We start from the raw sequence: 22423 nt of genomic DNA on the forward strand, positions 1-22423 counted from the left end.
TTTTCTTTTTATAAATTAGAATTCGAATTTTTATTTCAATAAAATTTTTATGCTTTTGAAAGTGCATCTTCTACAACGTATTCCTCCACTATATAATCTTCTGATTGGTTGTGTATTTTAACACAAAAAAAAAAGAGAATGACTAACTTTGTATCGACAAGCATGATCATCCAAGAGCCCTTCCAATATTATATTGTGTTTCGTGGAAGAGTCCTAATTTAAAAATGAATTTTTATTTATTAGAATTAAATTATAAATTTTTTTCTAAATTGATTTTTTTTTCATAAAAGATAGCTAATTTCAGTAAATGGAGAAGAAGTTTTGTTTCATAAATTTATAACCATTTATATTGAACTAGTATTAGGAAAAGAAAAAATAGAAGGCCAATTCTATGCTGCCTATGATTTGTTACAGAAAAGCATGACATATATATACCTCATAATTATTTGTTCCTTCCACAAATTCTTTTGGCACATTAGCCAGAATATGGCTATGAATAATAATAATAATAATAATCTCATAATTGACCATAGCTAGTCGTTTGAAAATTAAATTTATACCACCATTTATGTTCTATAACATATGATCATTGTGTTTATCTAAGTCGAGGCTTCATTCTACTGATCCATTGTACAATCTGCAGGATAAAAAGAAACCATTTTTTCTTGAAGGTCATACCCTACGTTAAAATTAACTTGTGCTATGTTGCCAAAGATAGAGAACCTATCACTAGGGACTATAGCCAAGCAAATAAGATTGTCCACCTTCAGAATTGTGTTCATTTTCTGCAAATGAACGTCAGCACCAGAAAAATGGAATGTCAAATCAGGGAGGTCCTCAACTGAGATATCCCTATAACACAACCTTAATGGTTCAGGTGGATCCTGTACCGGTTCATGACTGTTATCAACAGCGTCCTTAACCGCGGATTCAAAACCGTCGTAGAAATCTGATTGAAGCATAGTCAATGTAGTCCCGGAATCGATTACAATGTTGTTTGCACTTTGTTCTGTTTGTAGTTTCTTCTCACCTTCGTTTCATGATACGGATACAACTATTAGAAACAATGTCACTATATATGATACAGAGAATTCCTTAGCGATTCCATGAGTACCAAAAGTTTTCTCTCTATTTCATTCATATTGTAACACTTTAAACAATTTTGGAAAGAGAAAATAGTTAGTTAAAAGAAGGTGTTTTTTTTTTGTTTAATTTAAAGAAAAATGACCTATATTAATTGAGCGAAAATTCTTATTCGCTCTTAATAAAAATATGCTAAGACCAACATTTTTAGTAAAAAAATGGAGAGTTGCTTGCTTGGTGTTGACTAAATACAGAGAAAATATTGATCATTTAACATTTATCTTTTAAATTATTTATAAACTTGTCACCAATCATAGAATAGCTTCTAGGATTTTTTATTGTTATTGTTTTCAAACGTATGATTAGTTTGTCAATTTTTTTTAAAGTATTTATTAATATACTATTGGTGCTAAAAAATAATGAAAATATTAATAATAAAAAGTAATGAAAATAAATTATGTATGTCATTGTTAACAAATATGACATATTAATAAAAAAGTTGGAAAATGATAATTATATTTCATAAGTTTAAAAAATGTGACAATTAAAAGATATCAGTATATCAGATTTCCTCACCTATGGAGATGCCTTCCAGAGTAAGGTAGTAATAAGTGGATGGAGATTTAGATATCAAAGGGGTAGAAACAACTCCATTACGAGAAACTGTTGATGATTCACTTCCAAATTTGAGTTTACTTGTAGAGTTTACTGAAAAGGGTAGCAAACAATATGAGAATTTGTGACCGATTGCATCACCCAGTTGTGTAACCAATGACAAAGGTCCACCACCAAGACCAACTAGTCCTGTGCTTGTGCTTCTAAAATTCCCATCGTTGTCATGTCCACAACCCAATGTAGTTTTAGGGTATTTTATCATTGATTTTCCACCATTTGAAGTACTAAAACTAATGGTGTCACTAACCAATTCTCCTACGGTGTAAGATCTGTCTCCATATGAGTAGTAGTACCTGCATATATATGTTCAAATAATGATACGAGTATGAATATTAAACACCAACTACGATACCATACGTAAATACAAATATTAATAATAAAAAAGTTAGACACACAAATACTCTAAATTTAATAAAAGAAATGATAATATAATTAGAGTAAAAAATAATTGAAATAAAAATTTTATTTATTTATTTATTTTAAATTTCATAATAAATAGTACTAAATAGAAGGATACTTTTATCAAAAAATTAAAAGAAAATAATTTTAATATTAACTTTAACTTTAGTGACGATTTAAAAAAAGCATTAAGTACAATTTCGATTTTCCCCCAAAATTATAAGAAACAAAACAACACTACTTATCTATTTTTTAATAAAATGTGGAATAGCAAAATTTTTAAAATATTACAAATTTGTTATGAAATCAACTCTAAATTTTTTGGTTATAAAAGTTTTAATAGAAAGTCTAGGGATTACCACATTTATTAAAATTTGACTAATATTTAACCAATAAAAAAAGTAAATAATCTCATACCATTAATTAAATAAAATTTTATACCATTAAAAATACTAAAGATGACTAATTAATAATTACAAATTAAAAAACTTGCTGGTTCTTTAACATTCTTCATAATTATTAATTATATATGTAATAAAATTAATTAATAAATTATTAATCTATATTCATAAGTATTGATACGTGATACGAGTATTAATATAATATATAGATACGACACAAATTGTGGAGTATCCGTAAATGAAAGAGGTACCTGCATTCTCCTGAACTTCCACAACCATATCTAGATAACGATCTACAAGACTCAGAATCACAAGTTAGTGTCTCAAAAGTAGAAGAATTTTTGGGATCAAAGATTGGAGCGTTTTGTGAGTAACACTGCTCACAAGGCAAGCATTGTATCCAAACAAGATCACTCCCTGTGTCCGCAACAGCGAGTGACTCCATTGGAGGGGTACCAATCAAGATCTTCATGAGGTAGTCTCCTCTGTCTGGAATCAACACGCTCTCCTCCTCCTCTTCCTCGGCTTTGTCCGGGAAGAAGAAGCGGCTGGTTCGAGAAACGGAGCGCTTCACGGCGTTTGTAATGATTTCGGATGGAGTCAGTGAAGGGTTGTAGAGGGGTGATAATGGTGAGTCACGGTGGATAAGATCAATGGTGAAACCATTGTTAAATGTTTTAGCTTCATCAGCTGAAGTTAGAAATGAGAGGGGCCACAGTACCGTGACCAAGAGTATCACAACCTTGTTTATCATGTTGCAAGATAATGTTGTAGGTAGGAACTTTGAAATACATGCGTGTATATATATATATATATATTACAATATCATAATTAGGAAGAAATCAGGAAAATATAAAAAAAATAAAAGAAAAATTAATGTAATTTATTAGGATATTATTCTATATTTAATATATTTATTAGCATATTTTTGTTCTATATATTAATAAGAATTTTGTAATCAAGAAAAAGAAATAAGTATGATATTTTTGTAAATTATTTTTCTTTTTTTTTCCTAAATCCTTTGTACCAACTTAATATGATATCCGAGTAGAGTTAGGTTCTGAAAATTCAGACATATCATCACTGTCTCAGTAATACTACCAAAATCCAACATGTCTATATCTGAAGAAACCAGTAGCACTACCAATTTAAAATCAACCGTTTCTGATGAATTGACATTACAAATTGCAAATATGCTATGCAATAGTTTTAGAATACAATCATCACAAATCAATTCTGACGATTTATCAATTGGTTTCAAATTAAATAGAGATAATTATCCATTATGGGCAACTCTAATAAAAAAAAGCAATTGGTGGAAGAGGGAATGAAGGCTCACCTAACAAGGGTACCTTCAGTACCGGCAGAGACGGAACCAGCATATGATCAATGGGAACAAGCAGATTAAACCGTTTTTACCTGGATTATCCAGAACATCGAAACAAACCTGATGAACAACGTGTCTCAATTTCTAACTGCAAAGGTACTATGGGACGGTCTGGCAACCACTTATAGAAGCGATACCGATTTGATGCCACGACCTATATCGACGAGCCAACACTCAGAAATAAGGACAGGATACCCTAGAGAAATTTTGAAATAAATTGCAAGTCATATGGATGACCATCGACAGAAAACAACCAAATCCCATGAAATTCCCTAAAGATATTCTGATTTTCAACCGATTAAAACAAGAACAAAGGTTGTATCAGTTCCTTACTCGAATTGATGAAAAATTTGAAACAATCAGAAGGGATTTATTGAAGCAAGAGACATCTCATTCAGTCGAATCCGTCTACGTCGCTATCCATAGGAAGGCGGCCTGACTTCAGATCTTGAAGCCTACCATTGATAGCGTAGGCGATGCATCACAAGGAGAAATTGAGATCGAATTAGTTGCAAAAAATAGAGCAAATCGGGACGTACAGGGACATAGCCGCTCAGAAATGGCTTTCAAGCGTTCGTCACCACGGGACAAGGAGGATAAAAGTCATCTCTCCTGTACACACTGTGGAATGAAGAAACACACCAAAGAAATCTCCTTTAGCATTGTGGGTTACCCAGATTGGTAGAAAAACAATCCTAAGTCATAAAAAAATAAAAATCAGAGCAAGGAAGCCACCGATGTGAGCATTCTAGAGGTCACCAGCAGCAGCGGCAGCAAAGCCAGAAGAGAGGAAGCAAGTCGTGATGAGAAGGCAACAGTGGTGGTAAGGGCAGAAACTGTGCCAGAAGGTAAGGAGGAAGAAAGGAAGACCCAAAATCAGAATCCAATTAAAAAAAATAAATGAATGGATTTTCGATTGTGGGGCTATCGATACTATGACTCATGATCTCTATGATTTCAATAGCTTGACTATACCCTCAAAAGTCCATATTGAAACAACGAGTGGAGAATTAACTGATGTTAAAGGCGGAGGCTCCATTACTTTCTCAAAAAATTGAAATTAAAAATTTAGCTCTATGTCCTTGTATTATATTCAAAATTATTGTCTGTTAGTCAAGTAACAAAGAAACTAAATTGTGTGGTACTCATGTACTTTACTTTTTATCTTTTACAGGATATTCTTACAAAGGAGATCATTGGACGTGGTACTGAGCGAGAAGGCCTTTACTACGTTGATGAAGTAGCACACCAGAGTCCTGCCATGCTTGCTCACAAAACGGTTACTAGGCAACTTTGGTTATGGCACAGGCATCTCGGACATCCTTCATTTGAGTACCTCAAGTTTTTATTTCCTAGTCTCCATACAAGTAGCACTGAACCCCTCAAATGTGAAACTTGTATTTGTGCAAAAAATCATAGAGTTTCTTTTCCTCCCACCAACACTAGAGTCAATTCCATTTTTTCTAATACACTCTAATGTGTGGGGCCCTGCTCCTATTTTCCATAATAATTTTTAATATTTTGTGTTATTTGTGGACGATTTCTCTCGCATGACTTGGGTATCTTTTCTAAAACACAAATCTGAAGTACTTGATAAATTCTTTGCTTTCTACCAAATGATTCAAACTCAATTCAACAAGAAAATTCAAGTACTTCGCTCAAATAATGGTGGAGAATTTATAAACCAATCAATGGGCCGATTTTTTTTTATGAAAGATGGCCTTATCCATCAAACTTCCTGCCCAAATATACCCCCAACAAAATGGTGTGGTTGAGCGGCAAAATCGTAAGTTACTTGAGATGACTCGAGCCATGCTTTTTGATTCACAAGTTCCAAAATCTTTTTGGCCTGAAGCTATAGTGACCTCTGCCTACTTATTGAATCGCCTACCTACCTAAGTTCTCCACCACAAAATACCCTTACAAGTCTTGGCTACTCAGACTGCAATCCCGCCTATTCTAACCTTACCACATCGAGCATTTGGATGTTCTGTCTTTATCCATACACCCAAAGTCAATAGAACCAAACTTGATCCTTGTGCAAAAAATGTGTTTTCATTGGGTATGCTACACATCAAAAAGGGTATAGGTGCTACAATCTAATCACTCGTCGTGTTCATGTGACCATGGATTGCGATTTTTTAGAATTCAAATTTTACTTCAGCCACTAACATGGCATTCAGGGGGAAAACAATAATGAACCACCAAATTGGCTAAATAACCTTTTTTCCTAGAAACTGTTCAAACAGAGCAAGTAGATGGAGACACCGAACATACTTCACTTAACGTAGGAAACAACTCAGTACCTACAACAAGTGAAAGTCCTTTTGAGAATGTCATACAAGAGGTAAGTAATTGCCAATCTGGTAATTTACTCTCTATTTTTAATGAGGCCACTAACAATAATAGTATAGCACTAAAACATGAAGAACCAGAGCCCAATACATTTAATCTTCCTCTAAGAAGAAATAGAAGAATGTCTCCTGATCGATACTCACCAGAACATATTTTCCGTAACTCAAGATACCCGATAAGGGTGGCTAGAGAAGGAATAGCAAATGTTGCAAAGACTTTTTCCACCATACTCTTAATAGAAGACATTCTAAGAACTGTTCGAGAAGCTAATGAGAAAGCTGAATGGCGAAAAGCCATGAATACATAAATGGAAGTTATAGAGAAGAACAAAACTTGGGAGAAGTGTATTCTACCGATAGAAAAAAAGGTAGTCGGATGCAAATGGGTTTTTACCATTAAACACAAGGCAGATGGCACCATTGAATGGTACAAGGCAAGGTTGGTGGCCAAAGGTTATACACAGACCTATGGTATCGACTACACTGAAACTTTTTTACCAGTTGCAAAGATTAACACCATTAGGGTGTTATTTTCAATAGCAGCAAATGAAGATTGGCCACTCCATCAATTTGATGTTAAGAATGCTTTCTTGTGTAATACTCTAATTACCCTAAACCTTACCTCATGTCGTAAAGTAAAGGTTAATCAGAGGTCACGACAATTCTAAGGCTTATACATTATATATATATATATATATATATATATATATATATATATATATATAGAAGAAAATAATAATTCTAGAAGCCTGATGAAGAAAAAGTTCAAAAATAGAGTTTCAAAAGCGCAAAACGTTCACACGAAACTAAAAGCATAAGGTACAAGGTATAGATACAAGATAATAGAATATATATAGGTATATGAGTATAATAGTTATAAAGAACTAGCCGTTGCTCACGGAGTTTAAGCCGACTAGCTATATACAGATAATACGGAGTTTTGAAAGTAAAACCAGCATATACAATATATCTCTCTCAAAGTAAGCCTTTAAGACAAATATAAATACAAAGTGAGAGTAGTAAACAAAATATCCAAAAGACTCCAAAATATGATAAGAATCCTCCGCTCTGTCACCATCACGTAACTCGCCAAAGTGGGTTATGACCTGCATATGAAAAATAACAACAGAATATGGTATGAAAACCGGAGGTTCTCAATATGGTAACAGTGCCCAATAATGTAAGATATAAGATCCCGCGACGCCAGAGGCAATCCTAGAACTTCATATCAAGCATAAGATTCAAACTTAAAGCATAACTAAATTTAAAACCATAACTTTAAAACTATAAATGAATTAAGGGAACCTAACTTAGGGGGACTTCTAACTATCAACTCTCTGCTGTCCCACAACCTTCACTAGCCTAACCTCCTTGCGATCCTATTGCCACCGCCTTCTGAACCTCCTCAATCTCAGCAGAAAACACAAGTAATTCATATAAGTAAAGCACAAGTAATTATCATATATAGCAAGTAAAGCAAGAAGCAATAATTAAACATGTTATACAATTAGGCAAACAATGCAAGTCGACAAAGCAAACAAACATATAGAATATGCACATGATGAATGCTTGTCCTAAGTGGCTTGTGATATCACTTGTCGGTCTATAAATGCCAACCCGACACATCCTTCCGGATGTAGCCTTCCTGCCACGCCAGCACACTCATGCAGCAGAAAAATCTGCCACACCGAGGATATAGGCCCTGCACACTCATGTAGCAGAGAAGGTTATGCGAGCGGGATACCACCCCAGCCCTCACATCTCAATGTGAGCAGGATAAACCAACCGTCCTTACGCCGGCGCCACATCCTCGACAAGTGGGAGACGGCCACAGCCCTTGCCCGAGGCATATAGCGACTCAACAGTCTCAGCATAACAATATATCATTGGCTTTCACAAATCATTTTTTGTACTCAGTAAGGTCATCTTTCCACTCCGAGTACTAGACTCATCTCAAACACCATCAATACGTAACTCCACAACCCATCACATTAATCGTCGTTACAGTACTCTACCATGTCACTCAACAAATCCATCCTCAATACTCCAAAAACCTAAGTCCCTATCTTCTAAAATTCATACAGAAATTCAACTATTTAAGTCTCTAACTCATCTTTAGTAGTATTAGGACCTAAGCACTAAATAATATTCTTAAACGGTATGTAAAGAATGTATGGAAAGCTAGAGAAACTTTGAAAATGAAAAAAAAAAAACGATATTTCAGCAAAACAGGACTCTCGCGTATGCAACCCCTGTCTCGCGTACGCGAGTGTCCCAACCCGAATGGATTTCTCGCGTCACGTGTTAAAGTTCGCGTACGCAAGGGTCAAAATTCTGATAGTTCGCGTATGCATGCAATGCTTGCGTATGTGAGATGCCCAACCCGAATGGATTGGCCGCATCGCGTGCACTGTGTCACGTACGCAACCCTCATTAGACTTAGAAAATTTTCAAATATGCAGAATTTCAATTTTATACCCCAAACTTTAAACATTCATAACTTCCTCATATTTTACATAGTTATCATTATTCATTCCAACATCAACAATTATTATCATAATTCATCAAAATCATCACAAGCATCAATAATCACAATCCACTATCAACCATTCAAACATATCCTATGGTCCACTAGTCTAAGTGTCCAAAAATATTATATACTACATAGAAGACAAACAAGCTGAGATTATTAGGAGATATGACAGAGTGCAAATCAAAGAACATGATGAAATCGAAGCTTACAACGCCTATAACACAGAAAGAAATCAACTTCTCATGGAACTCGAAGAACTGTTAGCACCTTATTCTCCACAAGTTTAATGTATTCTCCTGAACAAAACTTCTTTTCCTTTATTTGTACTTCTTTTGTTTTTTTTGTTAAACATCATTTTCCCAACATCGAAATTACTTAAGATATTTACCATTTATTGATTTAACCTCGACACCAGAATCGACATTCTTTATTCGATACGCATTTTCAGAATATAAATCAATTATCTGAAAAGGACCTTCCCAATTATGGGACCACTTTCCATAAAATTTTGACTTTCGTTTCATCAGTAATACTACTTTAAGAACCAATTCACCCACCTGAAAAGATTTTACTTTTACTCACCGATTGTAAGTTCGAGCAATACTCTCTTTTTGATGAATGAGGTGCACAAGCGCCAAAATTCGCTCGTTATCCAACTCGTTTAATTCATCAAATATTACATTCCAATAATCTTCAATTGGCGATTCATCCTGCTTCATTATTCTTAGAGTATTGAGATTAATTTCCAAAGGTAGTACTGCATCATGACCATAAACCAATTTATAAGAAGACGTATTAATTGACCCTCTATGTGAATTTCGATAAGTCTATAACACTTGACTTAAAGTCTCATACCACGTTCGAGGCCTTTGACCAATTTGCTTCTTATTCAATTGATTAAAATCTTATTTGTAGCTTCAACCTGACCATTTGCTTGAGCGTAATACGAAGTTGAGATCACCATAGTAATATTCCTCAATGCTGCAAAATTTTGATACGCTGGCCAGTAAACATTATACCCTGATCAGTGCTCAATGTTTGAGGAATTCCGAATTGATAAATTATGTATTCTTCTATAAAATCGATAATCTCATTCTGACCTGCCTCTACTAAAGGAATACCCTCAACCCATTTTGTAAAGTAGTCAATGGCTTCCAAGATAAACTCATGGTTCTTCGACAATGGATGATGAATTATCAAATCCAAAGTCTAACCACGAAATGGCCAAGGTTTGATATTCGAATGTAACTCAGAAGTTGGGATTTGTTGTATCACCCCATGTCCTTGACACGCTTGACACACTTTTACATAGTCTACGCAGTCTTTAATCATAGACGGCCAATATACTTGATCTCGTCGAAGTACCCATTTCATTCTTTCTCTAGCTTGATGAGCATCGCATATGCCTCGATGAACTTCTCCCAGAGCGATATCTTTCTCTAGCTTGATGAGCATCGCATATGCCTCGAAGTACCCATTTTTATATAACTCATCACCCATCATCACAAAATTTACCTTTATTTTAACTTTTTGATCGACTCGAACACTTAAATCTTTTAGATATTCTGCAATCGATTTTCTCCAATCATCTATTGTTAAAACTTTCCTCTCCTCTATAGGTACTAGAATTTGACGAACCTTTCCCAATATTTCTAAGATTTCAGGAAGTATCCTATACTTGGATGCAATTTGTGCTAAATAATTAGTGATTTCATTTCGAATCCTTGGAATATAAACCAAAGATACTTTTTGAAAAGACACCAACAACTCCCATGCTATCGACGAATAGTTTTGTAACTTCTCATTATTACATTTAAATTCCTTCGATAACTGTTTCAACCCCAATTAGGAGTCTCCAAGAATTTGAATATCTGATGCTCCTTTCTCAATCAAATTTTCTAATCCCAATATCAAAGCTTCATACTCAGCGACATTATTTGAACAAGGATATTTTAACTCAAAAAAAATTCTGGCAGGACATGTTTTGGAGAAATAATCAAAATCCCAACTCCAGAATCATCCTTATGTTTTGAACCATTAAAATATAGCTTCCAACAATCAGAAACTGCATCTGCAGTGACCTGTTCTTTAACATCCTTAGCCGGAATATATTGCAGATCAAACTCTGTCAAAGCTAACATCCATTTGTCCAATTGGCCTCGTAACATTGGAGAGGATAAAATATATTTTATCAAATCCGTTTGAGCGACCACCTTGATAGTCCTTGCAACCATATAATATTTTAGCTTTATACAAGCATAAAAAAGAGGCAAATACATATTTTCGATGGAAGAATACCTCGATTCAATATCAGTTAGCACTCTACTCAAGTAATAAATAACCCTTTCATGCTCTTCCTCATCATCTTGTGCCATCATGCATTCGATAGTATTTGTAGATGTTGTGATATACAATTTTAAAGGCTCATGAGGACGAATAGTTGCCATCACTGGTGCTTTGGACATGTAATTTTTAATCGAATCAAATACTTTTTGATGTTCCTCTATCCATATATACTGTGACTCGTCTTTGAGTTTAACTAAAGATTCAAAGATACGAGTCTGACCAGAAAGATTTGATATGAATCATCAAAGGTAATTGACCTTCCGAAGGAAAGATTGTACTTCCTTCTTCTATCTAGGAGGAGGTAAATCCAGGATTACTTTAGCTTTATTTTGATCAATGACAATCCCTTTCTTATGGACCACGAAACCCAAAAAGTTTCCTGCAGACACACTAAATACACACTTCAAAGGATTCATTTTCAATCCCTTTCTACGCATCGTGCTGAATGCCTACCGTAAATGATCGAGATGTTGGTCCATCAAGTTCGACTTGACCATAACATCATCAATATATAATTCCATAAATTTCCCAATAAATTCATGAAAAATAGTATTTATAGCACGCTGATACATCACACCAATATTTTTTAAACCAAAGGGCATTACCGCCCACTTGTATGTACCTAATGCCCCAGGGCATCGAAAAGCAGTTTTCGATACATCATCTTTAGCTATAAAGATCTGGTTATACCCCGAATAACCATCCATGAAACTTAAAATTTCATTACCTACTATAGAATCAATTAGCATATCTGCTATGGGCATAAAGTACTAATATTTTGGAGTAGCATTATTAATATCTCAAAAATCGATACATACTCACAGATGTCCATTCTTTTTCATCACTAAGACGATGTTCGATATCCAATCAACATAATGGGTAGTTTGAATGAATTTTGCTTTGATCAATCTCTCAATCTCTTCTTTAATTTTTAAATTAATCTTAGGAGCAAAGCGTCAAGGCGCTTGTTTTACTGGCTAAGCGAATGGTTTCAAGGCTAATCGATGTTCTATAAGGGAACGATCGAGACCAGGCATCTCGTGATAATTCCAAGCAAAGCAGTCTTTGTATTCAATCAAAAGACGGAGTAACTTTGCTCGAAACTACTCATCAAGATCTTTACAAACATAAATGAGTCAAAACCCAAAGGTTCCAAATCATAAATGCAATCAAAAGATAAATCAACCAACTCATTGGAAGATAAACAAACTTCATTATTAATTGAATCTGTCATTGAATCTTGTTTAGAACAAAGATCATCAGGTACTTCAACAAAGGACTAATCGGCAATGTTATTCTTAGGAATTAAGAGAGAATTAGAACTAGAACTACTCTCAAATTTGATTTTAGGAATCGAATTGGCATTAAAAATGGAATCAATTGAATAAAAATTCCTAAATGATAAGACTTCTTCAGACAAATTACTACTACCACAAGAAACACCTTCAACAGAAGTAAAACTTTTCAAATAACTTTCTATGTTTCCTAAATAGTTGGAAACATCCTCACTATCAGCCATGACAGGATATTTCCGAAGTTAAGAACCAATTACTCCCACCCAGTTAGAGGAAAGTCAAGCTTCGGCTGTTGAAGCTTCATATTGAGTCCCTCTAAAGTAAGAAAGCATCCTTCACAATTGTAGGAAGTGAGCACCCGGTCAACATTGAGAGGTTTTAGTTTTGCATTATATACCCTAAAATCGACATGCAGCTGTTCCACATATAAGCTCGAATCTGCTTTGATCACTTCATATTTTCCTTTATCATTCCAAAGGAGGATACTTTGATGCATAGTTGAAGGTACAGCTCCCACTCCATGGATCTAATCTCTTCCCAATAGGGCATTATAACTTGCCTTTGAAGACACCACCACAAAAATGGTGTTCCAATTGGATGATTCAACTTGTACTTGAAGAGTTACTAACCCCTTTGGGGGATTTGATAGGCGCTATAATTAGTAACTGAAATATTAGTGGGGACCAAATCATCGATTTTCCTAACTTTTGTCAGCATTCGTTCTGGCAACAAACTTAGAGCTACTCCTTCATTGACCAAGACTTGTTAACGGAAATACCACTCATATAAGCGGTGACATGCAGTGGTCGAAGATGGGACTTCTACCTCTCTGTTGGCCTTTGAAAATACCCCAACTCGTCTTCTAATCGAATGAAAGTGAATGCTTCCTTATCCTCTACATCGTAATCTTCATTTGGATTCCCCTCATACTCACCCAAATACTCAGTTAGAATAATCGAGATAGTACTCACCATTTCTTCATCACCTTCTTCAAAGTATTCTTCGTCAAGATCGACATCTTTTTCTTTACTATCCATAGGGGCCACAATACCAGCTTTGCCTTTCTCAAACTTTGCTGGCGATGGGATTTCATTAGGAATTGATTCTCCATCAGACGAAAAAACCACCCAATATTGAACAGAAGATGTTGCCCCTTTGCCTCTATTAGTTAAAGGTTCTCTCTGTCTCATTTGTTGTACATTCCTCCCTCCTCGATTCCTCTGGCTCGTCCTCGAGGATAAAGATAACGGCCATGGTAGAAACCTCGATGACCCCTCTGAGGATTATGTTTGTATTACGTATCTCGATTACGAAACTTTTGACAATTCTGAATCCATTGTACTCCCAAAGCCTAAGATCGACTTATTGAAGGAACGAAACTTCTCTGAGAAACACTAGAACTCTATCCCTCTTGTCTTCGAGGAGGTTGTCTTTGCCTCACTTAATCTTCTTTATGAGCTAGCTCTTTTTGCATAATTTCTTTTTCAAAAATGGCTGCAGCATCAGTATTGAAAACTACATTACATCAACGACATAAAGATAATTCTCGATCTTTTAATTGTTGCTGCATCGGAAACTCCAACAATCTTTTACTAACACCAGGATACACTGGTCAGAAATTGATTTCGAAATCCCCTAAATCTGTATCAAACTCATAGGAGAAACCAACCGTATTAATCCCAAGAAAGGTCTCTGCAAAATTTGTAGCAGAATCGAAGGGATCAGAATCAACCTTTATATCTTTCTTACTATCATCGAACTTCAGACTTCCTTCCATAATCACTTGTTGAATCAAGTCCGTAAAATAGACACAATTATTAGTTGAATGACTTGTTGCTTGATGAAATTTGCAATAGGGTTTCACCTTTAAATCTTTTGACGAAAGCAATGTTTTGCCTTTGGGTAAAATTAACTGTTTATCTTTAAGCAACACATCAAATATTTGATTAGATTTTGAAATGTCAAAACTATACTTCTTTCCACTCTTATACTTTTTATCATTAGATCGTTCAACATTCGCTATCTTCTTAAGCAAAGAGCACACATAAGGTGGTCCTTTCTTTAATTCAGCCAAATCAACTTCAGGAAATTTGAAATCGGACTCTTCACTCAAAGATTCCATTTCAACATACAAAACTTTTTCTTTTCGATAAAAGACTTTACTTTTTATCTTACTCTCATTCTGAAACTTTGTAACACCCTACCATACAGAGTCTTATGCTTAAGTCATAATTCAGAGATGGCAAGGTATTACGACCTCTAAAATAAAAATTTAGTACGTATAGTAGTATGAATGATTGATTATAACTAGGAGCCTTTGTAGAAAAAGGGGTAAACAAGAAAATCGCAACTCAAAAGCGCAACACTCCGATCGTTAACGTAACAAACAAGAATAAACCAACGCGAGATTATATATATACAAAGAAGTGTCAAAAACAGGAATATCAAGACTCAAGATCCGGCTGCGAAGATAACCGGTCCGAGCATAGCAATATATATACATATGATAAAATAAGGAAAACCCCAAAGGAAACCCAAAGGGACACAAATACATAAAACCTATTCTCCAAAATCTCCCATAAGAGGAGTCATCACAGTTTGTATTATTTAATGGAGATAAAAGCATCTAAGCAAAACATATAAACCAAAACATAGTCCCGAGAACAAAGGATCTTCGCAAATCTAGAAGTCTCCAGCATGCCTCAGCGGGAAACCTCACGTCCTGCATCTGAAAACCACAAAATCCGTATGGGTGAGAACCAGAGGTCCCCAGCATGGTAACAACTTCCACATATATAATACATAATAATAGAGGAAAGCCAAAGGCAATCCTAGAACTTCCTCCAGATAATTCAAAGCTTATAAACAAGCTAAACCATATAAGGGCATCTGACTAAAGATTCTTCAGTCTAACTAATACTTCCCTTTCCAATTCCTTCTCACCTCCCAACCACCAGCAGGAGTATAATGTAGCAAACACAGGTATATCAGACAAGGAATATACAAATAGGAGCAGTTAAGACATTTAGACAATTAGCAAGTAATATGCAGTCAAATAGGCAATCTCAAACAATTCACATAGTATGCATATGATGAATGCCTGTCCCTAGTGGCCGATGATATCATCTTGTCGGTTATAGAGCCAACCCGACAAGTCCTGGTCGCTAACCATTGGACTGTCCCTCTGTCGCGCATCCCCAACTCGAGTTATACTCGTTATAAACTTGATCATAAACATGATCCATATCCATCACCCCCACTGGTGAATATTTCGGGGGCGAGCTCATCCGGGTCTTTCACAGTGCCCGGCCACACTTACGACATAGGGTCAACAGAGTCTCGAGCCTCCACCTGGAGCACGTGGTGGCTAGCCACTGCTTCCTCCCAGGGATCTCGTGCCTCTGATAGTGGAAGTGCAAATCTCAATTATCAATAATTCAGCATAAACATGCATGAATTCTAATCCATGGATCAACATCCATATCAGCCATCCGGCTCACGGTTCAGTCCAGAACCAGCCAATATTCATATCATACACAGCCTTTCCGGCTCACGGTTAAATCCATAACCAGCCATCCGGCTCACGGTTAAATCCATAACCAGCCGTTTCATTAACAATTATAGCCTTTCGGCCCATGGCATAACAAGCACTTCCACCACCATCATCCGCATCTCACATAATCATCCTTGATCCTCATTGATCATTCATTTTTCCCTTGCTTCACTCGCAAGTTACCTCATTCACTAGCCCCTTTTTAATAGCTAGGCATGTCATACTGATTTAAGACATAAATGGTGAGATCGGAGGCTTAGAAGTATGAGATTTGGCTTTTAAAACTCAAAAATCAACTTTGGGATGAAAACAGGGCCACGCGTACGCGCACTCCACGCGCACGCGAGGATGGCCTCAAAAACTCATCGACGCGTAAGCGTCATGCACGCTAACGCGTGGATTAAAAATTTGCCAATCGACGTGCACGCGTCAACCACGCGTACGCGTGGGTACTCTCGTGCCCCAGGCACAAAGCTGGCACGGTTCTGGCACAACTCTCTGGAAAATGGCTGGGCATTGGGTGCAGCACCATCGGCGCGCCCGCGCACACCACGCGCACGCGTGGATGGCATTTTCTGGAAGATCGGTGCGTATGCGCCAAGTGCGCCCACGCGCAAGGGGTCATTCTGCTAAAAATTTTCTAAGTTAAAAGCTGCAGAATTCACAGATTTAAACCCCAATCTTCCAACGGACATAACTTCCTCATTTTAAATCGTTTTTCACCCGTTCCTTGAACGGCATAGACATCCCGGATCCAATTTCATTTCTAAACAGATTTGGTACAAAACGGAGATCCGTAGTCCAAGTTATGTCCCGCCAAAGTGTGCCCAAAAACCATATTTTCATACAAAACCACAAAGTACCAATTTCAAAACAAGCCATTTCCAACTCTTTTCAAAACCAATCAAAACATGCCAAGTTCATCCCTTTTCTTTGAAATCAATCAAAATATATCAAATTCAACATCAAGCCTCCTCAACTCACACATTGACACATTACCACAATTTACAAAATCACTATCCCATCATTTTACCCCACTTCACCCAAGTGGCTCAAACTCAAACACATTGACATATCATATACTATTCCTCATGCCAATTCTCAACAACACCAATTCCAATAAATCATTATTGTACACAATCAACATCATACCCACCATCAACATGGTTCAACCCACAATTCAACCATAACCAATCATCAAGCATATATCATAACATGCATATTTCTCATACATCATACCACCAAGGCATCAATAATCATCATCACATATATGACCACATCATATATCTCAATCATTCAACAACATCAACAATTCAATGCCTATCTTAGGGCCTCTAGCCTAAGTATTTCCTACCACATTACATATTAGATACGGGAAACCGAAACCATACCTTAGCCGATTTTTTCCAAGCTCCCCCGGAGCACTTCCAAACCACTTATCCACAAGCTTTCAAGGCCTCAACACCTCCAAGAACAGATTTTTCACCACCAAACCCTTTCCAAGCTTTTCAAAGTCACCAATCAAGCTCCAATATCCACACATACACAACCTAAGCCACAACCATCATACCCATACACAACATCTCAAAACCCAAACATCATAGAACAATAAAATTACACTAGGGTTGAGAATCTTACCACACCCAAGGTCCAAGGAGACAAGATTAACCTTCTCCTTCAAGAGAGTTGGGTCCTATAACATCAAAGAGCCCAAAATCTCAACATTTTTGCTCATAAAACTCGAAAACAAGGCTGGAATTTCGAAGAGCAAAACGTAGCTTACCTCAAGATTAATTATATGAGTTTTGTAGAGCTCTCCGCGGTGAACGCGTGGCCGCAAACAGAGTGGCAATCGGAGCTCTAGATCAAAAGTTATGGTGGTTTGAAGATCAACCAAGGGAGAGAACTTGAGAGAGTGTTTTTCCCTCCATGGCCTCTCTTTTTCAGCGTGAATTGAGTGTTGTGAGGAGAGAGAATGCTGAAAACTAGGGTTTTGGTTTAGTTATTTTGGGCCAAGGGCCCACTTTGGGTCCGGTTGGCCCGGTTTGGCCTGTTCGGTCCAACCTTGGTCCGAATTCTATAAAATTGGTACCAAAATTCTCGTCTCAGTCTCCTCTATCACATTTAGCCATAAAAATCACATTTTAGGCTTTCTAGAATAAATTCTCATTTATGGGTTAATTAGCCGTTAATTAACCGGGTTTTACAAACTTCTTTGTCTGCTTTTGGAGATTCTCTACCTGACACACTCTCTCTGATAAATGTGCCAAGTCAGGAATATGAACGTTAAGTAGTTTTCGATGCATATAAAAGCCTAAACCCATTATGGCTATTTTGACTATGTCACTTTCAGGAAGAGAAATATAACATCGACTTCGAGTGTTTTTTAAAATGGATCATGAAGTCATCAATCGATTCTCCATCTTGACGTTTTAAAGCCACCAAATCAGTTATAGCTACATTCAATTTTCCTCTGAAGAACTGTGCGTGAAAATTACTCTCAAGTTGTGCCCAAGTTCCAATTGAATTAGGCCTGAGATTAGAAAACCAAGTGAATTCATTCTTTGTTAAAGAAGAATGAAAAAACTTCATCTTTAAGTTTTTATCATTCGCTAAGTTTCCTAACTCGATCATGTATCGAGCAATATGCTTAGTAGTCGATTCACCAACTTCACCTGCAAGCTTCGTGACTATCTTAGGGTTTTATACCCCCTATAGGCACCTTTGCCACTTGTACAGTAATGGGCATATCAGAAACAAAATATGGTTGATTCATAAAACCTACATTAAATCCAACCCTACTTAGCACATCTTCAACAATCCTGGTTACTTGATATCTTTCACCACGTTGATTAATCCTCATTCGAGCCAACACATCATTCGCATTTTAGTCTTAATAAAAACTTCGAAGATTATCTCCCCCCAAAATGCATGTCATTTTCTACATTTCTGGGTCTCCCATCCCCTTGCTTCATTTGCCAATTTTGTTCTCCTTCATCATAATCAATAATTCGAGGAATTCTCTCCACTTGCCTAGCAAGGTGCTTGGTGCGCGAAATTAGAACTCGCACAACTGAACCGGCAAATACACCGGGTCGTCCAAGTAATACCTTAGGTGAGTGAGGATCGATCCCACGAGGATTATCAGATTGAGCAATCTGTGGTTATCCTGCAGATCTTAGTCAGGCGAATTGAAAGTTGATTGTTGTTGTTGTAGGCGCATAAACAAAACAATAATGAAAGCAATAGTAAGAAATCAGTTAAGGCCTCGGAGATGCTTGTTCTTCCGGGTTTGTACTTCTTACTGACTACTTTAATAATGAGTGATTCATTCAATGGTAAGGCTGTAAGTATTAAGCCATGGCTAGTGGTCATTAATCTCCTCTATCCAAACCAAATATCAGGATGCTGATCATTCAATCTGGAAGAGGGTGATGCTCATGTAATTTAATCTCTATTGATCCTACTTAAAACGCCACAGACAAAGTCAGATCTTCTGGATCGGAGAATGACGCTATATGATTCTAGCCTTACCGCCACAAAAACCTCAATTACCCATTACTAACAAGATTTTATGTCACATATCTCAATTAGCCCATATAACTTATTGGGATCTGTGATGCATTCTCAAGCTGTAGCTCAATACTATCCCGCCAAAGACTCGCAAAAACTTATATAGAATAAGGGATCATACGCCAGTTCTACCCCAGATTCATAAGAATGAAGAACGAAAATGCATCGTAGAATGAAATCAAACATATATTAAAGTAGAAAAGTAATCATATTAATCCATAGGAATGAGCAGAGATCGTATCCTTAATTTAGGAGATTAATAGCTCATAATTTACAGAAAATAGTATGAAAAGGTCTGAATGTGCAAAAGTCCTCTAACAAGGGTGATCCTTGTTCTATATATACTAATAACTAGACCTAAAAAGGTATTAATAATAATTAAAAATTACAAAATGAAATAAACTAAGTTAAAGGTGCGAAAATCCACTTCTGGGCCAACTTGGTGAGTGTTTGGGTTAAGCTTGGCATCCAACTTGAAAGAGTGGCATTGAACGCCCACTAGGGGGTAAGTGTGCTGCCTTAAGCCCCCTTGGTGGCGTTGAACGCTAGGTTTGGGCATTCAACGCTGTCTTTAGTTCCTCATGGGCGTTGAATGCCAAAAGGGGGTAAGTTGGGTATTCAACACCCATTTTGGGCCGTCCAATCCAAAGAAAAGTATAAACCATTATGTATTTCTGGAAAGCCCTAGAAGTTATCTTTCCAACGCCATTAAGAGCGCATCAATTGGACCTTTATAGCTCCAAAAATGCTTGTTTGAATACATGGAGGTCAGGTTCTCACAGCATCTACACTCCTTTCTTCGCCTCTAAATCAGACTTTGCAAAACCTTGCCAATTTCACCCAAAAATTCCCTAAAATCATAAGAAAAATATAAAAGCTCAAAGTAGTATCCAAAAAGTTAATTTTTCACTAAAACCTATTAAAACATAATAAAACTTAATAAAATATACTAAAAACACTAAGAAAATAGCATAAAAAAACGTATAAAATATCCGCTCATCAGCTTTCGAATTTTGATTCATGATCAGCCATCATAGGTTTAGAATCGTAGTCATCTGTTGGGTTAATAAATTTTTATTCATGATGACTTTCATCGACCTGTTGTCGAAAAGCCGCCATCGAATTAGAAGCACTCGATGTAGAACCCATCTGATAATCTCGAGAGAACTCAGAATACACTGGAGGCCCTGGGTTAACACCAAAACTCGATGAATTTCCAAATCTTGGGGGAACATAACCAGGTGGGGTGTAACCTGGAAGAAGGCCATATGGAGGCCAACCAGCAGTTACTGACGGTTGTGTTATAGCAATCCATGGACATTGATTTCGTCCACTGTTCCCCACTGGAGGATTAGTAACCGTCACATTCTCCACCACTATACTACTTTCGGCACATGTCACCACCTCCACCGGTGTTTGGGTGACTAGAGCAACATTGTCAGTTGCAGATGATTCAACATTAGCATTAGAAACTTGCTCTGCCATTCGAATAATCTTGCCACTTTTAAGTTGTATGCACTAAATCATTTCAAAATACTTTTCACACACATAATATTTAAACTGTTCCACTGGGCGTGCCAATTTGTTTTATCAATTTTTACCAAATCGAAAGTGGTTTGATATCTAGTGGCCTAGGAGCAAAACCTACTCCTCCCTGAGTACTAGTTTTTTAAAGTGCATTAAAGAATCTTTCTATCGAGCAAAATAAAAGAAAATCTAAAAGATAAACAAAGTAAACTCTGAAAATAAATTGACTGATTTTAAAATGAATTGCATTCAATTTAAATAAAAGCTGTAAATTGCCTTCGACAAGATCGAAGAACTTTGAAATCGAAAAAGTAAAGTGCTAAACTTTTAAAGGAAAATAACAAAAGTGAATGTGCTTAAAAGATAAATTTGTAAAAAAAATAAAGATTACAGGAAATATAAATGAAAAGTAAAGACATGAAAAGAACCCTACAAAAAAATGACTCGAATTCAGACTCAGTAAGTCGCAGGAGATATGAGTGTGCTTGAATATTTTCCTAAAGCAAAGTTCCAACCCTTTCTTCATCGATCTTTCATATATTTATTGAAGTCGTTGACCAATCAAATTCAAGAATAACTCCTACGTACGCTAACTTTTGAATAACCATTTCTGTTCTTTTTGTACTATGTGGATAACTGCCAACAATCGACTCCAAATGATTTTATTCCTCGACTAAGTACTTCAATTGACTTTTTTCCTTCATTTTCCAACAAAATCCTTCTCAATCTAGCCTCCATTCCTCGAAATAAAAATTTATTGTACTTCGACTATGATATCTTCGAGATTAAATATTGTCGATCAACACATACATATAACACAATCTATACAATTTTTCAGGGACTAAAATAACAAGTTTGAATAATAATAATCAGTATTTAATATAAATATTTTTTATAAAAAACAAACATGTTAATATTACATATTTTAGTGTATAACGAATAAAAATGTACTGTCTTTAATTCTATGATTATATTGAGTTGTTAAGTTTTGCTATCCATTGATGAATCATGATGTCTCCCTATTATTTGCGAGAATACAGTTCATGATATTCACGTGTCTAACACACAATACGCCGCATAGATTGTTCCCTTTTGAGCAGGGTGAAAAATATAATGCCATCTTACTAACTTAGAAAATTTAGTTCAACGGTCGTAAGCACAGTATAAGTTACTAAAATCGGTGAAACTATTCAAAACTTTTTCGAGATGATAACAAAAGTTAAATAATATCATATATATATATATATATATATATATATATATATATATATATATATTAAAATTAACTACTAAAATT

At 36.0% G+C, this 22423-nt stretch overlaps 2 protein-coding genes across 2 annotated transcripts; both read right to left on the reverse strand.

The window, feature by feature from the left end:
- Positions 1 to 428: 428 nt before the first annotated feature.
- LOC130941970 (aspartic proteinase CDR1-like) lies at positions 429 to 3321 on the reverse strand. Its single transcript, XM_057870629.1, has 3 exons — positions 2806 to 3321; positions 1660 to 2047; positions 429 to 1030 (listed from the first exon to the last, which is right to left on the reverse strand). The coding sequence occupies exons 1-3, from the start codon at positions 3310 to 3312 to the stop codon at positions 618 to 620; spliced, it is 1308 nt and encodes a 435-aa protein (XP_057726612.1). The 5' UTR covers positions 3313 to 3321; the 3' UTR covers positions 429 to 617.
- A 6089-nt stretch (positions 3322 to 9410) lies between these two features.
- LOC130939999 (uncharacterized) lies at positions 9411 to 11279 on the reverse strand. Its single transcript, XM_057868057.1, has 4 exons — positions 10812 to 11279; positions 10180 to 10662; positions 9852 to 10041; positions 9411 to 9589 (listed from the first exon to the last, which is right to left on the reverse strand). The coding sequence occupies exons 1-4, from the start codon at positions 11277 to 11279 to the stop codon at positions 9411 to 9413; spliced, it is 1320 nt and encodes a 439-aa protein (XP_057724040.1).
- Positions 11280 to 22423: the final 11144 nt, after the last annotated feature.

This window comes from Arachis stenosperma, chromosome 7 (assembly GCF_014773155.1).
Source record: "Arachis stenosperma cultivar V10309 chromosome 7, arast.V10309.gnm1.PFL2, whole genome shotgun sequence".
NCBI classification, from domain to species: domain Eukaryota; kingdom Viridiplantae; phylum Streptophyta; class Magnoliopsida; order Fabales; family Fabaceae; genus Arachis; species Arachis stenosperma.